This window comes from Petromyzon marinus, chromosome 34, assembly GCF_048934315.1.
Source record: "Petromyzon marinus isolate PM22_M1 ecotype Great Lakes invasive population chromosome 34, UKy_Petmar_22M1.pri1.0, whole genome shotgun sequence".
In the NCBI taxonomy this organism is placed as follows: Eukaryota; Metazoa; Chordata; class Hyperoartia; order Petromyzontiformes; family Petromyzontidae; genus Petromyzon; species Petromyzon marinus.
In genome coordinates this window covers 10,070,797-10,085,709 of record NC_133700.1, presented here as the reverse complement: position 1 = coordinate 10,085,709, position 14,913 = coordinate 10,070,797, and the positions used below count along the sequence as shown (strand labels likewise).

Below are 14,913 nucleotides of genomic sequence, written 5' to 3'. Positions count from 1 at the left end.
TGTAAAGCAGGGGGAATATATGGGAAAGGAGGCGCCTTGCTTATTCAGTGAGCGTAAAAGTGACGATTTGATTCCCAATAGATGCCAAGTAATTACCAAAGCTGTAAAATTGGAAATTAATGAAGAGATTTGCAACAATTCACATTCGGCCATTGTGTCAATAATATCGTGATCTCGTCCGATCTTGGAAGCTCAGCATGTGTGGGGGCCGACGTCCGCCCCCGCCACTCCCTCCTCCACCCCAACGGTCGGCTCCCGCCGTGCCTCCTCTGACCGAGTGATGGGGCCCCCCACGCTCGTGCTGCTGGCTCACAGCAACAAGGAGTTAACCCGCACAGCCGCGGACACCACCGCTAACGCAGCGGACAGCGGCACGCTAGCACCCACACCTGCAGGCGATTACCTGACCGCGCGCCCGTGCTGCGGCTCCGCGTTCACTCTCGCAGCGCGTTTCCCCAACGCAGTCGCTCCACACACAAATCACCGACACGACACCGATGCCCTGTGCTCATTTTTATTGTCAGCGCAAAAACCCCCGCACTGTCCGGAGAGAATATTCTGCAAGCAGAGGCGAGCCTACGGCTAAGCCCAGTCTCCCCAGATACTCAGACGCCCTATCACGTACATCGCAGCTGTACTAACGGCGTTGCGCGGACGCTGTGAGAGTCGGAGGGAGCAGGACGAGAGAACTTTGCGTCGCACGGACGCTGCGAGCGGCTCGAGAAGGCAGGACAGCAGGGAGTGGATCTTGGTGGCCAAGAAGTTGAAGACAAGATCTCATCTGAACGGTCCCAGGCTTCTCTTTTTATCCCCCCCCCCGCCCCGATTTAAAGAACCCAGGGTCACGTCATCCCGCATGGCCAGTCATGCGCCTACCTGTGATTATCGCTCGTTTTTCTTCACTTACATGGAGCGCTGCGACGGTTACTTCTGTGACCTATCGTCTATCCATCCGTGCTCATTAATTTCCGACACATCCTGGTTAATCTGGATGGACGTCCGGTTGGCGTATACACACCCTGCTCGTGTATTTGGTCTGGGGCCGGGGGAGGTCGTGGCGCTGCGATACCCTGACCACAGGGTCTGCTCTGCTCGCTTAATATTCCACCCCCGCCCCTCCCGGTGTCACGCACGACTCATTGCGTCTGGCCCAGTGAACCTTGTTATTGCGCTCATATAATTTTACGCCAACTCAGAAGCATCGCAATGTGACCTGTCCTGCGAGGGTCGGCCAATCTCCTGGCACCGGGAAATCGTGGGACTTTCCTCCTAGGGGCCCTTCGAATTAAAACCCGTTGTGCCAGGCAATCCCCCGCCAGGACACTCCGTGTGTGCGCTGCGTATGTGTGTGCTCAGTATGGGAGCCAGGGGGGAGTCGCGGCACTTACAGTTGCTTCGCGGCACCACACGTTTAGCCTCGACAATGCTTGTATGAATGCACGTTGAACGTCTTTCGCACCATACGTAGCCAACCGTGCTCATCGGAGGTCGCCGATTTGGCCATGAAATTGCCGAATGGACAAAACACGCTACCAATCTCGCATTCTTCATAGGATTACACGAATTGAGAGTACAATAACATAGGCTCGTTATTACGCCGGTAATCCTCAATCCCAGCCATGCCCGCAACGGTTTCGGACGACAGTATATGGGGCTCACGCGTGCCCTCTACTGGAATTTCACATTGTAATTTGTGACCTTGCCGCCAGTCGTCAGTGGTTTTCGCATCATAAATTCTGGTCGCATTTCACCAGATGCCCCTCTTCCAGCCCACTCGGACCATGGCGCCGTCTGCTGGTGCGAAGTGGCACCGAAGCCCTCTTTTTCATTGCAAACTCGTCAACGCACCAGTATTACCATTTGCGCACACAGTTTTAAACCGATGCATGTGAAGAAGCCAAAATGTACTAAGCTCCACAGTAACGTCAATTATAACTGTTATGGAATTGTATACATTATCGGCATCATGACCAAATCATCCAGAATACACCACGTCCGCTTGGGATAGGTGACCACGCACAACTAAGTTTTTTTTTTATCGGCTTCACAGGGCAGAGGATCAATTGTACGGTGTCTCTACAACCCTTTCTATGCCACTCAGCTTCAACCCACTGACCAGCGTGGTAAAGTATGGTCAAATAGCCCCCACAACTCACACGGCATGGAGGTACTTACTCACCTAAGTTTAACGGGTTATGTATACAAAATTGATCTGCAAACGCTGTACAGATTGTGAATGTAAGATGTCAACGTTAGTGATGTAAACATGGACTTTTATAGTTCCCGAAAGGGATATCCTCTGCATAGTAGACTGTGCCAACGTAACTGAGACAAGTCAGCGCTCCGACGTACTACAAAAAAGGTGGACATGTGCAATCACAACTTGCCCAGAAGCTACCATTGAAAAGGATGTGCAGGCATGCGTGCAATCTCAACTCTGTATACATCTTACCTAGCAGGGGAAACAACTCTCCATGTCCACTAGGGGCCTGCCCTGCCACTGGCCCATTTCACGGAGCCCAATCCTTTGCTCAGGCGTCCATCTCCAAATGATCAGTGTACGGCAAGGCGACCACAGACACCAAGCGTCAAGGGAAGTTGACTGCAAATTGGGCCTGCCGATAATTTCTCACTTGCCACTGGTCCTGCAGTAAGGCCCAACGCGCTGAACCGAACAATGGGCAGCGGTTGTGCCTCCACACAATTGGTGTACACCATGGGTCTGTCAAATAACAATGGCCGTGGCCCTTTAGGGCGAGCCCTCTCAATCTCCCGCAAGAAGAATTGAGTAAGCTGGTGAAAACGGGCTTCTGCATGGTCATGACAAAGAAATGATGTAGAGCTGTCCTGTGAGTGAAGGCTCTTCATGAGCCTGGCGATTACCAGGATGTATATTATTAGTGAGGACTGTGAGTGATGTCTGGAAATAAAAACAAAACGCTATACACTGTACACCGCGCCAATTCCTCACGATACACAAAATAGCAGCGTACACAAACTCCACCAACAGACTAGATATTAAAGTTTATTAAAACCAAACAACAAAAACAAAGCATGGACATTAAATGTTAACCATTCTTGTAATGTAGCACTTAAGATTAAGCAGATCAAAGTGTAGATCAGCAAATGTAGCAACATTCATTCAACCTCAATATTTGCCAGGAAGATTAAAAAAAAAGTTTAATTGCATGAAATTATTCATCTGGTTTCGGTTGTCTGCCCAATTGAACAATTCTTAATACCAATGAAAGGTCAACATTTTTATCTACAAATGGCAAAGAGTTGAATTAATGCCACGCAGCTTAAGCCTACATTTCTACAGGCCATTTAAAGTTAACTGGATACTTGCAATATTAAATGAGTGATTACAATCCTAACAAAACACCAGTGTACAATGTTCAGTTTGAGATGCAATTTCCCAAATTTGTTTTGATGCATTCCATCCATATATAAGCAAGTCAATTATTGAAATCTAAGCCGATGTAAACTAAACTTGGTGTTGAGTTGTAATGATTTATCAGCGTCACCTTATCCAACATAACCAAAAGCATTCCCACGTGCCAGCCCATGTTATCAAGGCCATGTACCTTTTGGCTCCTCACCATCAATCAATCCACTCCCCAAGCTGTCACCCATCCCTCGAGGTTGTGATGCAACAATCCAAGCAGCACCTGCTTTATATTTGTTATATGCTACGTCTCCAAGAACTAATTATAACCTATACAGACTGCTATTCAAGTGCTGCTGTGCTCTTGTGAGAATGAGGTGTAGAATAAGGGAGGGGTTTGCAACTGGAGGGCCAGAGACATCACTAGGAGCCTTTAAAAAGGTTAAGAGGTCACAGGACAAAGGGACTGCGGTGATTCCGCATGGCTGTATTGCCCTTCTTGCATGTGTTATGCATTTATAGTCATACAATGCTCACCATGAAATAACAACCTCATTCTTCACTAGCTAGAAAGTTCAACATAATTTTAACATTCGCTGTAAAAAGCGTAGAAAGCACAGTAATTAGCAACCTCTGCACAAGTGTGATTTTTACTCGTGCAACTTTTTTTTACTCAACCCAGGGCGCGTCCCCGGGACAGACCACCATGTCGCTCCAAACAGCAGCGCCCACTCAACATGAAAACTCATGTGCACAAACTTTGCTATTCAGAAAAATCACAACTAAGGAGCACAATTGGAATTTACAAAATAGGGGTAAACGTGGCCAAGTAGTAACATGTGAACAAAATGACATACAAAATGTCTCAATTAAAAAAAACCACTGGACGTAACAGCACATGATACTGCACTGGTGTTGAGAATTGGTGTTTAAACTTGAATTCCTCAGTATCGACCTGGTAAAACAAATAAAAAAACATTAATGGGACAAACAAAACACAATTGGACAGATTCAGTCAAGCAAATACAATGCCAAATAAAATAGCATGGGACAAAATTTAAAAACCTTCATGCCCCTGAAAAGTGCAAAAGTGGAGTTTTTCATGGCTCCTCAATGGATAAACTCACGTATATGCTAGTTTTGTACAACTTAATAAGACTTAAATTTCAATTTAAAGCTTTCGTGACTGCAGGGATTCATATTCATTACCGAAAGAACCAAGAATATTAACAAGACTTGCCATGTATCAGCCATGTCAGATGCACACGTCAGGATAATCAACCGATCCTGCATCCAACACGCTGGACTAACCTGTGTGTGCCATCACAATGGTGTGACCAATCAACGAATGGACAAAGGCTTTCCCAAGCCATTACCGTATCAAATGATCCACCAAGTACCTGCGCACGAGTTGGCTTTAGCGCTTTAACCCCTTGGTTGAAGTCCTCTCGAATACGTTCCATCACTTGGCTGCCACTCCACGTTTCTTGACCGTAGATCATCACTTCTAAGGCCACTTACATTTTAACAGTCAGACTGCCTAACCTACGCATGCTCTCCTCCAAGTGTTTCTCTTTCTGTCTCTCGGCGTAGTTCCACGCACGCATCTCTCCATGCTTCTTTCTGCAGTTTACAGTTTGGTTCCATTTTCTTTTTACCTTTGTCCCTTCATAATTCGTGTGATAGTAGGTGGCACATGTTCAATTAAAAAAAAAGTACTCACGCGGGGAATACGAGCGAGAGCGTGAGCGCGAGTGATAGCCTCCCCCCCGGCCGTAGTACGGAGATGGGGAGCGCTTCCTGGTAAAGACAAGAACATCCGTCAGATAATGGCACAAACTACCAACAAAGTTCTCAGACAACACAAATAGTATATTATGTGTAACTATAGCAATGAAAATAATAGTGCTTAGTTTTTATTTATTTTAGTATACCTTAACTATCCAATGTCATTATGAGCTGTACTGTTGGTTAATGAAACACTAGTGTAGACAATTTTACTGGTCTTGGAAACGTTGTGATCCTATGTTCACGCGTGCCACCCATGTGCAGTCCTCCGTTCAATTGATCTTAATTTCGTTGGCACACATTTTGTATTTTAAATAACCAATTATATTCTACGCATGCTAAATAAATCACATGGCTATGAGCCAAAGATTTAAAGGATGACATGGTTGCTATTTTATTCTATTTACATCCCTATTTTTTTTACATATCATGTCATATGGTAAACATTTCCATTTAGAACTCTCAAAGAAGACAGTGGATCAGCACAACTTAGAATGTGTCCAGCCCAGATTCGAATCCACAACCTCGGCAGTGCCGGCTCAGTGCTCCGAAATTGTATTCACCAGCCTGTCATCAAGAATACCCTGCACCACCCAGTCACCTGTATGTAAATCCCCTGCTAGATGAGGGCCTCCTCAGGCCTTTTGTAGTGGTTATTTGACCATACTCCACTGCACTGGTCAGTGTGTGCGTTCATGAAGGCAGGGAGGTTGGATTGGGAAGCACAAAGGTACTGCAACACCTATGGATTTTGTGCACTGCTCTGCCCACAGCAGAGCCCCCAAAGTCCTAAGAAGACCATCTTCTTGGTACGCGATCACCCATCCAAACAAAATTCATTTTACAACCGCTTGACTTCTGAGATAGATGGGATTGGGTGCATTCGGGGTATTTTTGTTTGAGGTGCACCTCATTGTATAGCACTTTATAATAACTTCTTGTAATATCTATGCCATTTAAATGTTTGCAAAATTGTATTTGGTTACAAGTCAATAATCTGCGCTCAAGCAAAACATGTGGCCAACAGAATTAAGAAGCCCAAATGAACAGAGGACTGCACACACACACAGGTAGCACACACTCCTTACCAAACACAATCCACATTTGCCAACTGCCCTTCTCACTGCCACTGAACACTCATTAAGTGTCGAGGCAGTACCTGTACCGTCCATAGCTGCTGTGGCTGTGCCTGTGGTCGTAGTCCCGCTCCTCGTAGCGATCGTATCCGCCGCGATCGTACCCGCCGCGACTGTGGTACCCGCCGCCACGTTCCCCACGATCGTAGCGATCCCCACGGTCGTAGCCTCCACGCTCATGGCCTTCTCTGCGCCTCGGGGGGCTGCGCGCCAAGGGATGTAGAGGCGCGCGGACACAGTCAGGTAAATCCGCCAACACACACAAACCCCCCCCCCCCTACCCACCACACTCCGAGCCACTGGAACGGATCTCTGAGAGAGAGAGAGAGAGCTGTAGATAGCCGCTTCCACGGGTTGTTCTTTCTGCAAGCACGATGGGTTTGCACTCCTCTGGCCGGAGATCTAAAAACGTATTCTTTGTTTCGCGACAAGATGCCGATAGCACAATCAGGATAAAATTAGGGCAAATTTTTTTTTTTAAAGTTATAATTACCATGCTCTCCGGATAATTTTAGGACGTACTCTTCGCCTCTATTTTAAAGCAAGAATTTCGCGTGCTTCTCATTAGCCAGTGGGTGTGTGTGTGTGACCAGATTTATACACATTTATTGATGCCGGACACAAGTTTGGGGTGTGGCTCACTTTCTGGAGCATCTAAATGGTATATATGTAGTGGAGTAGGAAGGTGCGTGGTACAAACAGCGTGATTACATGATCACACAGACAGTACGGGTTATCGTGGGTCAGCCTGTAGCAAAGGCGAATACAGTGCAGGTTATGTTGGGGCAATTAAGCTGGGGTAGCCGTGGACGGTTGTGATTGGTTGGTGCTGTTGCCAGGGCTAGAGTGGCGCCTAAAGGTCTGGAGGAGAAACAGGTGTACGGTCACGCGCAGTGCCGTTGGGACGCGGGTTAATCAATTGGGGCGTAATGAGAGCGGGGATAAATTGGGGGACGTGAGGAGAAACGGGAGGAGTAGGAGTTGGGAGTTTGGAGAGCTTGGAGACGGAGGTTGTTGAAGTTGGGGAGTTGGAGTTAAGAGTTGAAGGGTGGAGTTGCGGAGTGCAAAGACGCTGTGTGTGAAGACGCTGTGTGTGGAGTCGCTGTGTGCGAAGTCGCTGTGTGCGGAGTTGCTTGGTGAGGAAGTTGAAGGTGGAGAGATCATAGTGACGGTGATAGCGGAGAGCAGGGACGAAGTAGTTAGCAGTGGAGAGACAAAGGTGGCGAGCGAGTCGAGTGAATCACGGCGAGCGAGCCGTGGCGACCAGGATACTGTGGAAAGTGGAGGACATGCTGAGAGTTGTAAATAAAGCGGTGTTTGAAGAAAGACAACCGTTGTCCGAGTGGAATCGAACACTACATACATAGCGTACATGACATCCGTGCGAGCTGTGCGCACGGCCAGACAAGGGGCGTAACTCACAAGCTGGGACGCCCCATGTAGATACCGGGCGTCGGGGTGTGCGCACGTTTCGTGATGGAGAAGTCAACGCGGATGTTGCGTCCATCCAGCTCCATTCCATTCACTCGCTCCTTAGCCTTGGGGTAACGATGGGGGGGGGGGGGCGAGGGGAACGGGGCGACCGCGGTTTCATTGCAAAGAACACACATCTGATAGGGGCTCTCGAAATCTAAAACAAAACATTTTTTATTCTACCAAGTAAGGCCCGCTAAACTATAGCTCTTTTTCAGAAGCGACTTGGCTATCACAAATGATAGTTCAACAAAGCGGCCTATTACATGGAAATTTACAGGCGTCAAACACACGAAATGCACATTGATTCTAAATGTGGAGAGAAAAACAAGAGGGTCCGGAGAAACACCCATACGACCACAGGGAGAATTTGCAAACTCCAAATATACAAGCATCAGGGTCAGGATCGAACCCACGACCTCATGTATTCCAGGTGAGGGGGATAAGATCTCGCCACAGTGGCGCCCTTAAGCGTTCTATTCCCTCTGTCAAAATGTACAACCGTGCCGCGCCAGGGCCACACCAAGTCAGATTTCAACGGCACAAGCGGAGCCACGCCATTCACGTTCCACACAATTACATAGTTAAGATACGTTGTACACATTGTGGTGGTGCCGTGTTCTCGGTGTACTATCGGCACATGCAACTATTGCATCATTTGTCCCACCCATGGCCCTGAACTAGATTGAGGTGCCTTTTGAGGCCAGCATATCACGGCTTGTTTGCGCGCTCAGCACAAAACAGCCAGCGAAAACCCACCCACATCGTGAGCACTCTATACTGGCTCAACTCGGGTGGACAAACGCAAAAGGGTATGCATGCAACACTTAGCAGAAAATTAGGAGCAAAAGTTCAACGAGTATAGAAAATATATTTAATCGCACAGTCCAGAACTGCACACGTGGGGAGACTGCATAGAGGTGGTCAAAAAATGTCCAATCGTTCAGCAACCAATTACTTCACAAGTACAACAATATGTAGAAGTCCCATCGCACATGTAGTTCATCAGTTATAACCACAACCCATTACTCAATGCTGTTTTAGACAACTACAATTTTTTTTTATGGACAAAGGCAAATCGATTGGAAGCAATTACAGCTATCATTCAAAATAGACTACACACTAAGTTCTATTGTTCTGCATGTACACTTGTTCATCGACTGATGAACATAAAACATAATCTGATAATATTGGTCAACATTGATTGTAATTGACCGAGTGTGCATCGATATTGAGTCACTCTTGAACAGTAATCAATTTTTAAAAAACGAACTGGTCTTGTTGCAGTCCCATGGCTTAATGTCTCTAAGGTTGATCAATCAGGTCTTGTGTTGATCAATTTAAATTTGACCAGTCCCCTATGTGCTAGTGTGGAATCAAACAAGTTATTTGTCTTTGCTAATTTATGTTTGCTAATTTGTGTGGATATAAAGATTATATGACACTGTTTACAAGATCAAGCCACACCGGGTAACTCGGAAAATAAGGGAAGGAACCTACAATTATTTAATTACCATACCGTCCCTTCTATAATGCTTACTGGGTCTAATCTTTCTTTGTACTGAACTAGAGAAGCTCCTATTCGGCGGTATTTGCTGTGCAGCTGATAAGGATAACAAAGAGACAATGAATAATGTGCTATTAATGCATGGCTATTGACTATTCCTTAAACTCTTACACTAATCACAGGCCAAGAATATTACCTGGCAGAAGACATTTCAGAAGATATATGAAAGATCTAATGGCAAGAACACTGGGTCTTTGCAAATCTAGATATGCTAAACACATATAGTGATAACGGAGTGTGGAAGCGGTGCAGTGGTTAGCATGCCACGCTATGAACCAGACAACCGGAATTCAACACCCAAACAGCTTATACCAGTGGGGCGAATGATATCTGAACAGGTCCTGCCACACCCCTCCAAAGCAAACTGAACCGGTATGGCGAGGCATAATAAAACAATGACATCACGGCATGGGGACAAAAGGACTGGACGTTACACTCTTTCATTCGTGAGAAAAAGGCAAACTCTAACGGTGTAGCCCTGAAGTTGCTTGCTCACACCACTGCTGGTGGAAAGGCCTTGACGAAAGGGAGCTCTCTCTAGTGCACCGCTCGAGGGTATTTGCCCGGACCGTTTCACGCCGACAGGCACGTACAACGATATTAAATTGCAGCGCTCACCTCCTTGGAGTCCTCCATGTTCTGCATGTAGACAAACGCGAAGCCACGCGGGCGGCCTGACTGCTGGTCGTACACCACGTTGACATCAGCCACGGGGCCGTAGCGGCCAAACACCTCGCGCAGATCATGCTCCGTCGTGTACAGGCTCAGGCCAAACACGCCCAGGCACGTGTTGGGCTCCGGGTTTCCCTGTCGGGCGTTATACGCGCACTGCAAACATCCATCGCTGCTCACCGGATGCTACCATCATTCCAGCAGAACTGTAACCTCTGCTGACGTCTGTAAATCCCATTATATCCCAGCTTACGTCACGTAAGTTAATTTCCAAAGTCTATTAATACGTCTTTATTGAAAGTGATTTTACATTTAGGTGATCGAATACATATGCCTGTAGTGATTCACTTCCCCCCTACCCTACAACGTTGGTTTCATTTGAAAGATTTGGTGCTGCGATTTGATTAATAATTTATATCTTTTTTAACACCGTTGTAAGTCAGTGCCTCTCATGGCTGCAGGGGTAACGTGAACTATAATGAATACTAATTGGAAACAATGTGACTAATAAATCGTAATCAATTAATTGGTAACATGATTAAACTTCCAAGGCTTATAATTATGCATGCAATCATTGCTTAAAATAAATCATTTAGCTTAAAATCCATTAACATCACAAATGTATTAATCAATTATTTACAATTTATTAAAACTACATACTCATGATACATGAAGGATAATTGAGAAATACATATTAGACTCAACTGTTTCATTAATAGCCACAGGTTAACAAGTATTCCTTGAAAAAGTTGGATATTAAAGATGACCAAAAATGTCAACGATCATAATATAACCTGTGAACGACATAACCTTGAATGATAAACAATCCCGGGAATGGGTCAATTCCCCAAAAGCAGGACACTCCTTTAAAAGTCATCAGGGATCAGTGAGGCTTTCCTTGGTTAATGCAACTATAACTCAAAAACCGGTCCCCAGAGAAGAGACGAATACCAGGCCACAAATACAATTCTGAAACCACAGCCCCTCCCGGGAGGCAAGGAGCAAGTTGCCATCCGGTTCCCCTCCAAGTGTCAGGACGGCCGGAGGTGACGTGTCCGGCGCTGCGCATTACCCGGTCTCCCTGGTGCCGGCGACGGTTTGAGAAGGGCGAGTTGGTGAAGCTGCGGCGGCGGCGCGAGTGAGAGCGCGAGCGGTGGCGGCGGCGGGAACGGGAGCGAGAGCGGGAACGAGAGTAGCGCCGGTACGAGCTGTGCCGTGACCTGGAGCGCGACCTGCTGCGTATACGCGCGCGCCCACACAATTAAAATCGACGACAAACAACGTCATCGCGGCGCTTGTGCCAGGCTCGGCGGCATATTGAAGCTAAGTGAATGCCGAGGGATAGTTGGCAGGTCGCAGGCAGACCCAGTTACGGGTTCACAGAGTGAGAAGACAGGCAGATAAACACAACCGGATGCAAAAACACAAAGAAAATGATAGTATACATATGCCAGTAACATGGCAAGATTGTGTACCAATGCAAGCTTCTTAAGAAATTATGCTAACGATTTAAAGCTGGTATAGGCATTAAGGGGTGGTGTGGCCAGCCTACTCAAAGCACATACATGCTCATATACACAAACTGTTTATCGTAAACTTATATACAAGCACTATTGGGACCTTAAAAATATTATGGCAACTAAAACGTTTCAATTAAGATGAAATTAAAAGCGATTTTTTCTTCATTGCCAGCATTATGCCAATTCAGATAGTAAAAATTACGGCATTCAAGAATGCACAGGATCCTACAATTTAACATGTCAACTCACAACTGTCAATAAATATCATGGGACTTTAAAAAAATGTATGCAATTCGTAAATATGTGCCACAGTTAAAAACAATCTATAAACTCACCTGGATTTGGAACGGGAGCGAGATCTGGACTTGGAGCGAGACGCACTTTTGGACCTGCGTGTTGCAGGACTTCTGCTTTTGGACTTCAAAAGCGAATTCTAACAGCAGAAAGGGAGCAATACTCAGCGGAGAATGCAGTTTGCACGGGGAAATACAACCAGTGGCTTTAAAGAGAAAAATAATGAGCCCTCGAGTCATGTGCTGATGACAAAACTGCAAACTGTGATAGATGAGTGCATGTTAGCGCTACCGATATCCACGTGGGGACTGTGAAGACAACATTTGGGAGTAGTAGTATGATGCATGCATGCACGCACTACACGGGCAGAGGTTTTGTTCATTACAATTTTACAAGTTATCAATATTATCATGGTGTCAATAATCCAACATGCCCGCGGGTTTTGCATTTGCCGTATCGCATGAATGTGCCTTACCAATGCACCAGTTTCTTCACATGTTCACGCAATGACAACATTCACATTCTTCACGCCTGATTACCGTACCATGCATCTGCTTCTATCTGAACCTTCTTTTCTTTTTTTCAAGCTTCAAACTCAATTAACCCTCTGCAAATTCTTTCTCCAATGTTCAATTATTCTAGATGTCAGGATATCTTCCCCAAGCTTGGAAAGCTTTCTTCCAATTCGCCACCGAGATTAACCTTTACAAGAAAAAGAATACCAACAATTTAAATGGTGAGCCAGTAAGGCAGACAAACAGCGTGGTTGACTTTAAACACAGTGCTGCACTGTCAGTTAATTACACTCGCGGGTGATTATTTTAACATTACACCATTTAGATTCACAAACGTCTATATTTGTTCTTTACAAACACATTTCTTCCATGTAAGGAAGCCACAAACGGTGCAAGCACAAGAACAGTTTCGATACGACTTTACGTCTGTCAAAAGACTTAGATTTTAATTTACGTTACACAACTATGGCAGAGAGTGAGCATGTTTGTCACTGGCGTAAAGGCCTTTAGGCATGAGTATTTTAGGCGTTTAAGCACTTAGCGTATAAAAATGCAGTAAAAAACAGTAAACACGGCTAAAGTACACACTTTATACCAACCAGACAAGCATCCTTGAGTCTAACGTGCCTGTGCAATAATGCAGTCACTACAGTACTACTTCGCCTCTAGTCATTGCGAAGTGAAACCAATGTACAGTACAGTAGAAGCTGGATATATGCGCACCCCTTGGGGCCAAGGGCAGGCGATGTCGCGTCTTGAATTTATTTGGCACCCTACGTAGCCAACTGTGCTAATGGGAGGTGCTGGATATCCAAATTGTGTTTGTATCAGAAATTTCCCTTTGCATTCAAGCCCACCAGTTTAACGTAAAAATGCGTTGCTTTGTATAATAATTCATAAGGTGTGCCGATATCCAGTTACTCTTGCATTGTAGATATTGATTTGTACATCTGCAGTAATGGCAAAGCATTTAAAATAATCCTAATTTAAAATGGAACTACATACAGTTGACCGTGTTGGCATAGAACTGCTGTATCCAGGCTACCTTGGTTTATTATTTACGTCTGTATTATTGCTATACTGTATTTAATAACTTCCCCCCTTGGGGAGGGGTGAGGTGCAATTGGTTCGCAGTGGATTGGAATAAAACGCTATTTATTACGGTTAAACTGGTCTCAGATTTGCACTGAAAAAAATAGATATATTGTCAAAGCGAGCTCTAACCTGCTTGGAGGCTGCCAGCATCCATATAATACAGAAACTAATAAATCCTGATTCCAAAAACATGCAACGTCAATTATGAAAAAAACAAGTGTACCATGTTTTCTATATTGTCAGTGTTATTCTCCTTCTAACCATGTATACACGATCGTTATTTTCAATGATCTTGCCAAAAAATAAATCCAGCTCATTATCAACCAAATGCTGGACACAATGAACTTCCCACGCCACGCGGGTCGGTTGGGATTTTGTTGACCATACTTCACCACTTTTGTCAGTGCGGGCTGGCAAAAGCGAAGGCGTACACGTGGGAGCAGATCGCAACAATGGATTTGCTGCTGCTCTGCCCTCAACGTTACCCCTCGGTGTATTTTTTTATGCATGGTGGGTCACCCCAATTCGATAACTATCCAGGCTCAGCCCTACGAACTAAACCATCCAGAAAGTTTTCCATCTCATTAGATCGCGGAATGCTAAGCAAACACATCCACACAGTTTGCACTCGAGTGCCTTTTTTATAATTTAATAACAAAACTTCCTGGTGAGGTTTTTTTTCTTTTTCCCGCAACTGGCGTAACATGTTTTTGGAAACTCCCCTCCCCCTCCACCACCCTGCGTGCGGGTTGCTCTAACACATTACACGGTGGGACGAGATGTCGTCGGATTTATTTATTTAAAAAAATGTTTTCAAATAAATTGTAATTGGCAGTTACGATCAATTAAGTGCCGAAGGTGTCTAAAAGTCCATCGCAGAGTCTCACGACGCTGCGATGTAGCAACCTCCGCACGCACGCACGGCTCATTGCCTAGCTCTCGAAGCAGGCTCATTCGGGGCCTTCAGGCGCAGCACTCGGCCCTCATCAACAGCCGCTAGCTAACTCGTTTTCACTATTAACAACAAAAAAAACACGTTCACAACTGTATTAATAACAAACTGCGGCAGCGATCATTGTGTGTAAAAAAAAAAAATCATTTTTAACGTAAAACTGCTCGTGTTAAAACGCCGTTCAGTCGCACCATGCGGGGGCCTAGGCTAGAAGGCCTCTGCGCAAGAGAGCGATAAAAAAGAGCTGGTTGTGGGGGGGGGTGATGGTTTGGCAAAGACAAATAAAAAAACACATCGTCGTCGCTACTTTACAACAAACAAACCGGCGAGACGTGTATGAAAACTCTCGCTTACCCTGGTCTCGAACGTGATGCCATCCTCGGCGTCGCTCATGGTTGAAGCCGAGTAACCTGAACGAGAGAGAGAAACAAAAATCGCGACGGGAGAGAGGCGAGCGCGACCCCTAAAAAAAAACCCCGCCAAGCAAACCTGCCCGCGCCACTAACGAGCGCG

The 14,913-nt window shown here is 45.7% G+C and overlaps 1 protein-coding gene across 7 annotated transcripts; it reads right to left on the bottom strand.

Annotated features, from left to right (window-relative positions):
- Window positions 1–3,007: 3,007 nt before the first annotated feature.
- On the bottom strand, window positions 3,008–14,913 carry LOC116948692 (transformer-2 sex-determining protein-like). 7 transcript variants are annotated; one of them, XM_032965639.2, is made up of 8 exons: window positions 14,755–14,913; window positions 11,880–11,977; window positions 11,097–11,259; window positions 9,971–10,180; window positions 7,735–7,850; window positions 6,336–6,515; window positions 5,112–5,188; window positions 3,008–4,343 (listed from the first exon to the last, which is right to left on the bottom strand). In XM_032965639.2, exons 1-8 carry the CDS (start codon window positions 14,791–14,793, stop codon window positions 4,333–4,335), a joined length of 894 nt encoding a protein of 297 aa, XP_032821530.1. In that variant the 5' UTR covers window positions 14,794–14,913; the 3' UTR covers window positions 3,008–4,332. The 7 variants fall into 7 exon arrangements, with proteins under 7 accessions (XP_032821530.1, XP_032821533.1, XP_032821534.1 ...); XM_032965642.2 differs by having other exon boundaries at window positions 6,342–6,515; XM_032965643.2 differs by having other exon boundaries at window positions 6,336–6,500.

Excerpts from the sequence above, each read along its gene's own strand:
- LOC116948692 (XM_032965639.2), bottom strand. The coding sequence starts at position 14,793 with ATGAGCGACGCCGAGGATGGCATCACGTTCGAGACCAGG. Across the intron at positions 10,181-11,096 it reads GCCGGCACCAGGGAGACCGG|TGCGCGTATAACGCCCGACA; the intron begins GTAATGCGCAGC and ends GGATGTTTGCAG. Across the intron at positions 7,851-9,970 it reads ACATGGAGGACTCCAAGGAG|GCTAAGGAGCGAGTGAATGG; the intron begins GTGAGCGCTGCA and ends CGTTACCCCAAG.